This window comes from Buteo buteo, chromosome Z (genome assembly GCF_964188355.1).
Source record: "Buteo buteo chromosome Z, bButBut1.hap1.1, whole genome shotgun sequence".
NCBI classification, from domain to species: domain Eukaryota; kingdom Metazoa; phylum Chordata; class Aves; order Accipitriformes; family Accipitridae; genus Buteo; species Buteo buteo.
Genome location: NC_134204.1, coordinates 9499096 through 9512089, shown reverse-complemented (window position 1 = coordinate 9512089; position 12994 = coordinate 9499096). Strand labels below are relative to the sequence as shown.

Genomic DNA, 12994 nt, shown 5'->3' with positions numbered 1-12994 from the left:
AACATCTCTTATTCAATCATAAACCCAAAAGTCTAAGCAAGAGGCTTCCAGTCTTTATATGCATACCCACTTTTCCCATCATGGATTGGCACACTATCAAGTTACCAGGGACACACAATCAACATATATCCCCATGGTATTTCTAGGAGTTCCTTCATGGATAATTAACTCTTTGTTAGGTGAGATTTTTTCACTGCATGGTACTGAATCACAATGCATTATAGCAGGGCAATAAGAACCCTTTTCTTTTTGTAAGTCTCCCTAGAATACACCTTAAAACATGTGGTTTTACTATACTCTATATTTTTGTATACATTTTAAATAACCTTAATCCTTGGACATCTGTAAATATTGCACTGAGCTGGAATTACAACGTTGTGTTGCTTCGTGTTTCAGCATGGATGGTAGATAATGTTGCTGTTCATAAAGCTGAGAAATATTTAAGCATGACAGAGTTACTTAAAGAGCTAAACACTGTTTTGACTTTAATTTTTGCTGAGACTTACAGTTTTCCCTATACTTACTGTTTAGTTAAATGATGTTGGTTGGACAGAGCTAATTAGGCTAGATTTAAAAAGCGCAAACCCACAGGCTTTTGTGTAACAGATCAGATTACAACTAATTTGTCTATTCCACTTACCTCTGACTATGTGTATGCAAGTTGTCTAGCTAAATCCTATCTATAAATCCCAGTTCTCAGGTGAGTGGGTGAAAGGTGGAAGATGGGTGGAAAATTGGCTGGACCACCAGCCTCAAACTGTTGTTATCAGTCTGGCTGATGGCCAGTTGCTAGTGATTTACTGCTTAACATTAACAACCTGTACCCTGGGACAGGATGCACCTTCAGCAGGTCTGCAGACAACACCAACTGGGGAAGTGGTCAATATGCTGGAGGGTAGGGCTCCATATTCAAGGGACCTTAACATCCTGGGAAAATGCTTTGACAGAAACCTGTTTAGGTTCAATAAAGGCAAATGCCAGTTCCTTCAGCTGGGTTGGACTGATCTTATGTAAAAGGACCAACTGGGTGCTGACAACCTAGAAAGCAATTTTTCTAGAAAAGAACTGGGTGTCCTGCTGAACAGCAAGTTGAACACAAGTCAGCAGTGTACCTGTGTGATGACCAAACCTCATACTGGGCCATAATAGCAAAATTGTAGTCATCAGGTTGATGAAGTGACACTTCTCTGATCAGCTCTGGTGAGACTGTATCTGTACGGCACTATGTCCAGTTTGGGGCTCCACAGTGCAAGGAGAACATCAATAAACTGTAGGGAGTCTAGCAGAGGCAACCAGGACAGTCAGGGGGATGGGGCATATGACCTAATGGGAGAGGCAGAGAAAGCTGGGTGCGTTCAGCCTTAAGAAGAGATGATTCAGCACAGATCTTTCTTCTTTCCAAGGAGAGGGTGTAGGAAGAGGGAATGAGACTCTTCTTGGAAGTCATCAGCAACAAGGCAAGAGACAACAGGAAAAAGTTAAAACTCGTGAAATTCTGATTAGCTGTACAGAAAGCATTTTTCACGGTGAGGGTGGTCAAACACTGGAACCAGAGGAGTTGCCCAGAGAGGTTGGTTAACTATCAGTGGAGACATTCAAAACCTAGCTGGACAAGTGCCTTAAACCTGATCTTGTTGGCCCTGCTTTGAATGGAGGACCTTCAGACTTCACCTTTCAACCTAGATTATTTTGGAATTCAAGAGTTACTGGGAGGGGGGAGGAAGGAATGGACTAACAGTTTTATTTTATTGAGAGCAAAATGCTGTAATAGTGATATTTACACTTTGAAAACTAACATCTTGTATCATGTCATGAGAATTGCATCTGTGAAACAAGCTGGATCCTGTGAACCACTATAAGAAATTATAACACTGCAAGTCTGTCAAACTTTGGGCAATAAGATGGAGGCTGTAAAGTGTGTGACTTATTCTACAGATTTGATTCTATGTGATCCTTAAATGCATGCTATGCACAGTACTGTCAGCTGATGAGTTCTTTGATTGCCATTTTACTGTATATATGGCACTCCAAAAATGTTGCAACTTTTAGTGCCAGTGTTCTCTAATAATGCAGAATCATGAAACGTCTGTCCAAAACTTACTAGCCTCTGACGTCTGGCTTGTCTTCACTTCATTCCACAGGGACGACTTCAGGACCTAGGAAGGATGCAGGCACATCTCTTGTGCTGGTAGGCAGCAGCAAAGAGCTTGCAACCACAGCCACATCACCAATCCAGCATGACACTTCACGGTAAGCCGCTAGGTAATCTTCGGTTTAAGATTCTGCAAACGCAACCGTCACATTCTCTAGATGCAGGGAAATGGCTGAATTTCTATGATATTTCAGTTAGCACAAGCTGGATAATATAAACTAAAACCTGCCATATCCTTTTGACATTTATAATAAGCCTTAAATTGCTTGTTAGAGTAAGAAAAGCAGGAATATGCCAAGTTCTAACATTTTAATTTTAGTTAGATTTTGAACAGAAAGTATTTTATGTTTCAAGTCCTGACACATTACATGCAATTGTAAATAATTTGAATGGATGGTGTTAACCCCTGTTAGGTTTAAACCCACTCAAAGATTTTAATCCCCCTGTATTTGGCTCTCCCCCTATTTTATCAAACGGCATTTCTTTTAAAATGTTTTGTATCAGAGTTATTTTATGTTTAATGACAAGCAGCAAAGTCACATTAAGTCAGCAATTCCTGATTATACTATATATCTGCACTAAATGCACTGGAAAAGCAGCATTATCACTTCTGCTCCAATGAAGAAACAGAAAGCAGCATTGTTGTTACACTCACAAGTCTAAAAACAACTTGCCTTCTTTAGACAATTTTATGATTCTAGCAGTAAGTGCCTAGAAAAACAGCATACAATCCTTGCTTTTCTTTATCATATCCCACATTTTCTCATAATAAAATCTTTAGTCAAGCAACAAAGTTAATGCAGATTAAAGTGTGAATTTGCTGTATTTTATACCACTAGTTAGATGACTTTATGCAGTGGGATGACAAGAATGTACGACTGTTCATAAGAAGAGTTAAATGTTTCTTGGAGAATGAGAGGGCTTGAGTCAGATTTAATCTTCTCTTGGCCCAGTGGACTAGGAAAATGTATGCTTGACATCATCCCTGTATTCTTGGCAGCAGCTGGCAGTTTATTTCTATCTTCTGAGAGAACTTGTGATGTATAATAGGTGCAAAACCACTATCAATATTGACAAATTTGTACTTCCTTGCTATGGAAACACTTCTTTTTTTTTCTTCTGAAGAAAGGGATGATAATTCTGGGAGGATTTAAGAACGGAGTTATATTGGGCTCTGTTTCCCACAAGTAACTGTATGTTTAAACAAACAGAAACCACAAGATTGCCTAAGCATTTCTCTTGGAAGCAAGGGTTACCTTTGCAAGCCAGTAATACCAGATAAAGATGTGTAAAGATACTGCTTGATACTGTCTAATAGTGATAAGCTGAGATACCATTGAAGCACTGAGGAGCAGAGATAATTATTCACATCACAAAACAACTGCTCAGAAAAAGAAATTTTATTCAAGAGGATTGATGGTCCATTCTTCTCCACAGAGGGGAGTAAAATTTTTGTTGAAATATGCTGTTAGAAATCATATCAGATAAAGTGATCAGTAAAAGGAGTCTGATTAGCTGTCATCCTTAAAGGTTTATTTTACCAGTTGATGACAAATTTCGAAAAATCCTGTGTTTCTGTGGTGCTCTCTCCCACACTTCCTCGCTTTCTTTCTCTCCCTTGGTGCTATAAGTATAATTGACCAGTTTAAGCAGCCATGTTGTGCTTTCCCTTACTCATGGCCTTCTCTAATTGAAAATGGTAAATGGACAAGTATTTCTGTGGAGAACTAAAGCTGTTCCTATCCTTCATCGAAAAAGCTGCTTGGGCAGCAGGTCAGTCTCAATTTATCACTGAATGGTTATAAGCTTAGACTGCAGGTTTAACTAACTAAATTAATCAATATTGAGAATTATTGCTGCTTTTGTGCCACTAAAGTTAGGGTTTGTCAGCACGTTCGTTATAATCTGTGATTTGGGGGGGGTTAACAGCTTAACCACAACAGTTGGCACAGGCCTGAAACTTGCAGCACAAAGCCCTAAGAGCAAATTTATTTATTCGGCAGTACGTGTAAACCTAATTACTTTTGACTATTTAAATTTATAGGACTAGATTCAACTCATGTTTGTGCCAGCTTTAACTAACACAAACCCTGGCACCCAGCAGCAGCAGCAGTGGAAAGCCTGCCAGGGAGAAGGTGTTGGAAGGCGACAGAAGCTCCCTGCCAGCGTGAGGCACCAGGGTGGTAGCGCAGCTTCTGGGGAGGGCTGGCTGGGTAAGCAGGCATGGCAGGTAGAAGATGTGTTGGCTTGATAGGCTATCTTGGCAGGGCTTGACTGGAGGCTTCAGTGTGTTACAGCTACCTCCTGCTTGAGGAAGATTCGCTGCAGTCCTACTTTCTTCTCTCTCTCGGAATGAATCACGTCTGGGACAAGAAATAAGTGTCCCTGGAAGGTAAAGGTGTGTGCTCTGAGAGTCTTAGTGCTAGACCTGTAGAAGGACCAGACTTGCAGAATGAATGTGCACAAGGTGGTTTCAGTGGTACCTCTGGAAGAAAAATAGCATTTCCTTATCTGGCATCCTGAGTTGGTCTAACAGTGGATTTGTTTGCCCATCATGCTTCAATGCATGCCTGTCGCTGCTTTTCATAATATAGCCAAGCATTGCATGTTTGGTTATCCAGTGTTTTTAAGCCAAGTGCCTACACCTGCATGAGCCCCTTGTAATTATGTGCACAGCAGGTCTGGAAAGCTTTTCTACTCCATGTGCTTATTTGTCTAGACCAAAGCAGATATATTTGGAAAAAAAAAAAATCATAGGCAAGGTTGGGGCTGGGCAAATTTGGAAAAGAAGGTTTTTTCCTTACCCCTAAAGCATTGCTCTTCTGGCTATCTTAAATATATACCTTTTTGGTGACCATGGACGTCTTTTTCATAACTGTTGTCTGCCTAGAAGAAAGGCTCTGGGTTTTGGCTGTGAGCTGGAAGGGAGCTGGAAAGGGGAGGTAGTGGCGTTTGTATGCTTTCATTTCGTTACTAAATGAATTTTTACATAAACTAGATCTTACCTTAGGTGTAATCAGGTACTAATTTCAGCAAAACAAGTGAGTTGCAAAACAGAAGTGAAACTGCTCTAAATGAAAGTATTAAGCTATTCTTTAAAAAAAAAAAAAAGCCGTAAATTGTGCCTTGTGAAAGACCATTTTATTTGATAACAGCCCTGGTACAATTGTTGGGCTCTCCCCACACAGAAATAGTTGTAGTGTTGAGTTTAGCACAGTAAGTCCTGTAACACTGCAGATGATCAAGCACTTAAAAAGACACAAGCAAAGGTTGTTCTACTCACCATGGAAACAGATAATTCTTCTGTTACATTTTTCACTTTGGGCATCTAAGAAGTGAATTTAAGAACAGTTAGGTAAATTAAGGGATTGAGTGATAGTCTGGGATTTCAGCATTAAGCCTATGTTTTCTTGTTGCAGTTTTAAATCAGAGCTTTAATGCTAGCTGAATGTATTGTCTTGGAGTGAAGTTTCTTGTAGCCATTAAAATAAGTGATTTAGAAGTTCCTGCAATATGAATACTATATTCATGCTATATTATTATCTGTTAGACTACAGTGGCCTGTTGGAGCTTTTATAAACAGATTGTATTGTGTAAATTTGTGTTTAGGGACATTTTAAAAACAAAACTATTTACCCAATTGCCCAGCACATCTCAGGTGAATGTGTATTCAGGGACACTTAAGCAAATTAATATCTGATGTAAAATATAATGTGCAGAGTTGTATACTTAATAATGCACACTGGAATAGTCTAGAGTAGATCTGTTATGCTGAGTGTTAGGAAATACGACAGTGATGAGATGTAAGCTTTTGCGTTACTTATGCGGTAGTTGCCTTTCAGATCTGTGCATATTGGGTGCTTAAATATGGTTCTGCTCTTAAGACGATACTATGAAGTTCCTTCATCTGTAAAGCCTAAGCAGGCACTGCCAAAGAAATAGATATTTTTTTTTTCCCCCCCTTAGGATCAGACCCCATTCAAGATTCAAAAGGAGGACGAGGAGGAGAAAACTTTCATTCCAGATCTAACTTAGGAACATTTGAAGGGATTAAAAGTGTGTTTGGAGTGGGGTGGTGAGTTAGGTTCTGAATGTGGTAGGAGATGCAAGTTTTGCCTACTCCCTGAGAAAGCCAGCAGCACAAAAAGTCCAATATAGTTCTATATGCAAGTGATAAAACCAGATGTTAGCAAATTAATCTCTCTTATTCACAGTGTAGGTTGTTAATTGTTCTCTCTGCTGGCTGTCGATATAATGTGAAATTTTCATTCCCCATTCAAGATGGAAAAAGTTGTGGCTGAAAATGTTAACATTTGCATTTTTATTTGTTGATTTATTTAAAGGACAGCCTCTCTTACAGCAATCCATCACTCAGTGACACCCCAAATATGAATAATGTATTGTAGACTGGTGGTTACAATGTGTAATAAGTGCCAGAGACAGTAGAAGAATGTTAACCATGTTGCAAATGTAATATTTATCGACTCATAGTTTATTGCTTTCGAGGTTCAATAATACTGACCATAGGACATTAATATCACTTATCTTGATTTTAGTTGGGCACCTCTGTATGTAGAAATAACCCATCTATCTCATACTTACAAAATAAATGTGAATTTTACAGCACTTTGTAAGAAGTGCATTGTAGGTCTCTTTGCTTAGTGCCCACAATTCTCCTTTTCTGCCTTCTCATTTACTTATATCTGACATTGATCCCACTCCAATTGCCTGACCTGAATGGTGAGAGGCTTTATTTGCTGACTGCATTATGATCTTGTGCCTCTGATGATGTTTGGACCAGGTCTCTCTTCCTGTTAAAGACCAGTATTAAAAGAAACGGTTAGATAGTTTTCTAGTGCTTCTGTCTGAAAAGACGATGGCTGAGAGGCTAAAACAGTGATAACTTCTCTTTTGGAAAGACATGCATAGCAAATCTAAATCTTCTCTCTTTTAGAGGATCATGGGTATCAGAAATAGAAGTGTTTAATTAGGTCAACAGTTGTTATAGAGATGGCACTTATTTACAGAGAAATTTTTAATCAATGACTAGAATATATTAGAGCAATTTTGGAAGATTAGGGTTTAAAATTCAGTGATTTTGTGAACCTAAATTTTCTTGATAATCTATGTAAGAAAAAATTTGCAGTAAGGCTATACTACAGTAGCAAATCAGTCAGTAGTAATAATTCCTATCTTCAGTACTTGCTCCAGAGTTTTCCTTCAGAAACTGATACAGACTGAGCAAACACTACTCCTTACCTATGCTGTTTGGTTATGACCACTAAAAGCTTTGAAGTCTCGGGGTGAAATGCAGATGTAAACCCAGGACTGGGATCAAAACCAAATTTAACAATGGGAGATTTCAAGCTTGTGTTGAAATCAGATTTCACCTGTGAAGCCTGGCTCTTGGGAAACTTGGAATTGGGTTCAGCCATGAAAATGATAAGCCTTGATTATATTTTGTGTTGTAGACATCAAGTAAATTTTGAAATGACTGTATTTACATTACATTTGAAATTAATGTATTTACATTTGTATTCTGTATTTATATCTGAGGTTATCAAATTTAACACATCAGCTTCTTTTTCTTTACTGTGTGTAACAGGAACACCTATTTGTGTCAAAGCAGCCTACCTAATACTTGCTTAGCGATAACAGTTTTGGTGTGTCCATTGCTGACAATGAAAATCATATTGGGAAATTCTGACTTGCAGTGCAAAAGGATTAATGTTAATTAGCAACTGTTGGCTGTAATTGTCACCCTCATTAAAATGCAGAATTATGTATTTCTTAGTTATAAATAACCTTTCTAATTGTACTTGATGTATGCCAGTTTAATCAAAAAGTACACTTGCAAACAGGCAGATATTTGCATTAATCTAGCACTGGATCTTTGAGTCTTTTTTGATCATCTTTTATTCCAAAGTTGACTAGTTGGGGGAGTTCTATTACAGCTACATATCCTTTACACATTTTTTTATTCAGCTCTGTGGATCTGACAGGATTTTGTATTAAAATGAGGGGAAATATCTTCTGGGAACATCCAGTGCGACAGAAAACGTGTCAGTTTTGAAGTAGTTGGCAAGGTTTCTATCATTCAGTGGTATGACAATAACTTGATTGTAGTTTGAAAGTAATAGTAAGCAAAGGAAAATAGAGTACAAATCATATTATGAAGCTGACTTAACTCTTTACGTCTGCTTCTTACCATCATTTCCATTGTTATATTAATTACTTTTTTACATTCCCCCTTCCTCATGCTTTTGCAGTTTCTCAAACATCACGTTAAATCTTAAATGAATGTTGATTCATTGGATGTGATTCCTGTTTGCGCTTGTAATCACAGCAATGAAAACTTAGTCTCAAAACATTTTTTTTGAGAAAATAGTTTTTTAAAAAATATTTTCAGGTTCCTTCTGTGCTTTACTCCTTTTCAAAAAATCGGATTTGTCTGTCTTTTCTTCCTTCACTGACACTCTTGAGTGCTCTGCATTGTAGCTTTGAAACATTTTCTTGGAATTACTGTGACGACAATTTCTACAGAGCTTAGCAAATTAATATCAGTCTTGGTTCCTCTCTTCATGGTTCTCTAAGAAACTGTTCTGCATGACTCTATTCCTAGCACTGTAGTCACTTCTCTGCTGCTTCTCTTTCAGAGGAGTTTCAGGGTGTTTGGGTTTGGGTTTTGGTTTTTTTTTGGGGGGGACAGGGTGAATTGATTAATAATATATGCAGAATAATCACAACTTAATTTAAGAAGCCATTCTCCCAAAAGATGGCTCTGTCATACTTCCACCATGTTGCTTATGTGTTAATATATTCAAGTTTTTCTCTCTTCTTCACCTGCCTGGACTTTTCAGGCTGTCAACTCTTCAGGGCGGGATCCTGGCACAGTACATCTCCGTGCTTGGTTAGTCCATATAATAATGATTAACCGTGATGCTAGTATAGTTAGGGTGGAATTCATCTTGCTTATCTTGAGACAACTGAGCTACTTACCCTCAGCTCCTTTTGTAGTCGATGACTTGTTTTAGGATCAGCTAAATCACCATTTGGTGATACCTGTCGTCCTGTGGGCTGTAAAATAAGCCTGGAGTAACATGCACTGACACCTTATCCCTCTTGTAATGAATATGTGGAACTAAAAATAAGTTGTTTGTCATTCATATTTTGATTATGGATTGGGGGCAAATGCAGGGTTAACCTATGTGCTGCATGGTCAGTGCCTTGATTATTAACACAGTTTTAATGCTCGCGTTGTAAATCAAAGGGCTTAGGTACCGAACGCTCTGGGAGAGGGAGTAGATATGTATGATTGTGAACATAGAGCATTTCCTCAGTAGAATGTTAGCTTGTGATGTGGTAACGTGTTTAATGAAATTGTGGTGATGGAAGGCTGGGAAGGATGGAAGTTTGACTGCTTTGGAGAATCGTTTTTAGAAGTGACATGAAGTGGTGACACCCTGTAACTCAAACACAGGTGACCAGGATACTACAGTGTTTCTGAGGTCTGAGCAGCCTTGCACCAGTCACGTCCCATCTCTGCTAGTCAAACATACTGTACATCAGGGGATGGTCTCAGCAGACAGACACAGCTCTGTCTTCTCAATTGTATCCAGCTGATGAGTTGCCTACTTACAAAAGAAATTCTTGCCTCTCTGTCACTTAAGGACATTAACCAGCACTTTATACTATTTGATTTGCCCCATTTCCAGTTTTTAATGTACTTTTTCTTCCTTCATGGTATTCTAATTCGCCATCTCAGTAAAGACCTCCAGCTTTTGTTTTTACTACCATGAATAGCATAGTATCAGCAGCCAATGTCGTCTCATTATTTGTCCTTTCTGTAGGCCACTTATGAATGCATTAAGGAGTTCAGGCCCTAACAGTTTTCTGTGAAGCTCCACTGGTGACCTCCCTGGCTACTTTATAGCAGGCCAATTTTAATGTCTTCTCTTTATTTCCTGCCTTTTAACCAGTTATCTGTCCATTAATGGGTTTTCTTCTTAGTTTATGGCAACTTTTAAGTCTTTGGTGATAGGTTTGCTGGAAAGTTTTTGGAACTCCAGATAGACTATATAGACTGTATTTTCCTTTTTCAGATGCATAATAATTCTACAAATCTCGTAGAAGTCCCTAGTGAATTAAGACTTAATATAAAGACTCTGCCAATATGTCAAGTTTATCGATTCTTTATTATAGTTTCTATCAATCTTCTTGTTCTAAACATCAGACCTCTTCATGTGTAGGGTTCTGCATCATTCCAGATCACTTTAAAAAAAACCATTTGCCCCAGAACTGAGGCAGTTTTAGGCAATTAGTTATGTGGTACAGTTAATAATACTCCACCTATTTCATACCTGAGCTCCTTCAGAAATTTGAGTGAGTACCAGCTGATCTCAGCAATTTATTATTGTTCATGCATGTTGATGTGTTCTGTAATGTATTTATATGAGACTTCAACTTGAGACAGGTCTTCTACCATGACCTCTGTGGCTTCAGAAACTTCCTAAGTTCCTGCATAGTGAATATATGTCAGCTCACTGAGCTTTTCTGCTATGGCCTTATCATCCTTACGTGCTCCTTTATAACTTTATCTCCTCTTGGCTTTCACAGATACTCAGACTTCCTATTTTTTATATATTTAAAGTGGGATTTGTTATTAGACCTTACGCTTTTAACAGGATAACCCTTAGTCTTTGGCTGGAATTTACTGTGGGGTTTGGTTTTGTGGGGGTTTTTTTTGGTTGTGGTTTTTTGTTTTGTTTTGTGTTTTTTTTTTCTTGAACTATCTTTGCTATTTTCTTCATTTGGACCTGACTGGACATAACTGTCTCCTCTACTGTTCCACTTAACTGGTATGACTCCATCCTTCTGAAGTCTTTTTCCATAGGTTGTGTGCCCTTTTTTGGAGCTCTAGTATGACCATTAGACAAATGTGAGCCATTTGCAAACATTTTTACCCTTTTAACTGCCCCTTTTAAAATTTTTTTAACAACCTTTTTCATTTTTATGTTGTTTTCACTTCTGAAGTGAAAGACTGCTGTAGTGAGTTTTTGCTCCATAGACATGTTGAATCTAAGAACTGTGTGCTGTTCCTCTTTGGTTGTCACATCTGAGCAGTGCAATGGACTGCTCCCGGATGTGATATTTTGTGGAATGAACAACACAACAGACTAGGACTCTTCAGCTTGGAAAAGAGGTGGCTAAGTTTAGGATACTATTAAAAGTTCATAAAATCAGAAGTGACATGCAGAACATGAGTAGGGAACTTTATTGTCTTGTCTACTGGAGAAGCTGGTGGTCATGAGATAGAATTGTGAGATGGTACATTCAGAGCATGCAACATTTAGATAGAGACCAGAGGTCCAGTTAGCTGATATCCTGACTTCCTATTGTTATTATGTTCTTAACTCCACATACTCCAAGATTGTCATTGTAGTTTTCTCTAACTTGTACAGCATTTTAGATAAAGTAATCCATAATATATGGATTATAATAATGATTTTTAAATAACTACATGTTTGTCTCTTCATGTCCTTGTTAAGACATTTCTGATGTGAAAAAGCACAGAATCTGGGTTTAAGTCTCAATCTCATAATGTTGCATATCTGGAATTAGTTCAATAGGACATAGTAACAGAACATTCGGGCCCTGATTTTTCCTGGGTAGGGTAATGAAATAACCAAGGTATCTTCCACATTTGGGTAGGGAAAGTCACGGCAGTGTTTCAGTGAAAAGAATATTGTACTGTCAAATACGTTTTTGTTTTGTTAGGCTTTCCAGCATTACTTTTGGGAACCCTGAATCATGTAACATACCTTCTAGATTTCTGATACAGGTTTGAAGGAAACAAAGAGGTGATGGTGTAGTCCCTGGTTATAGATCTTTGTTCAAGCTGAGTGCACCAATTTTTACTGTAGATGTGACTTTTTTCTCTTCCTAGACCAGATTTCCTTTTCAAAAACCCATGCTGTTGAACATTCTGAAGTTTGGCTTTGTGATGGGCTGTGACTAGAGCACTAAAGTTATCTCCTCAACATTTAGATAATCTTAAAGGAAAACAGTATCTTGGGTTTTTTTCACCATTTATTTTATTGTAGATACTGATTATTTTTAGCATTTAAATTTCTCAGTGAAATGTGCTTCTAGCTCCCAGGTAATTTGGGGTCATGCATGATAATTTTGATCTGTTCTGTGTTGTTTATGAGGTGGTACTTCATTTATGGCTCTCTGGGGGGAAAAAAAAAAAAGAAAAAAAAAGTTAAATTACTTCCTTTAGTCTGAATGTGTTGGGAGGGAAATAATTTGAAAATGTAATGAAAAATTAAATCTTTTGCTGAAAATAATATTGTATCTTTGTTTTCTACTCTGTACAAAGTTAGTTCTGTCTGTTTTAGTAGTGGTGCCTTAAGTGTTCTTCTGCTCCTTTGGTTCTTCCCACCCATAAGTTTTAAAGGATTTTGTTTTGATACATACAGCTGCACAACATGGCAAAAATGATCTAGTTGAAGATGTCCCTGCTTATTGCAGGGGGTTGGACTAGATGACCTTTAAAGGTCTCTTCCAACCCAAACTATTCTATGATTCTATGAAAAAATTGCTTTTAAAGTTCTTTTTTCTGTAAAAAACAACCAAAAACGTTCTAGAGTACTAATATATAATTTACGTATTTAAAATCTTTTAAAGGAGATTCTTAAAGCCTCTAATGCCATTTGTACTTTTAACTTTCATTTTTGCTTCATCTGCATTGAATCATCTTTTACTACTTAAAACAGAAATTGAGTTTATTGAAACATTTCAGTTCTGATTATTTTTTAATAAAGATGAAGAAGTCTAACC

The 12994-nt window shown here is 37.8% G+C and overlaps 1 protein-coding gene across 1 annotated transcript in view; it reads left to right on the top strand.

Annotated features, from left to right (window-relative positions):
* KIAA1328 (KIAA1328 ortholog) overlaps positions 1-12994 on the top strand; it is a 189841-nt gene that overhangs the window by 156476 nt on the left and 20371 nt on the right. Inside the window, 1 exon segment of the mRNA XM_075020054.1 lies at positions 2142-2250. Coding sequence (XP_074876155.1) covers positions 2142-2250 — 109 coding nt within the window.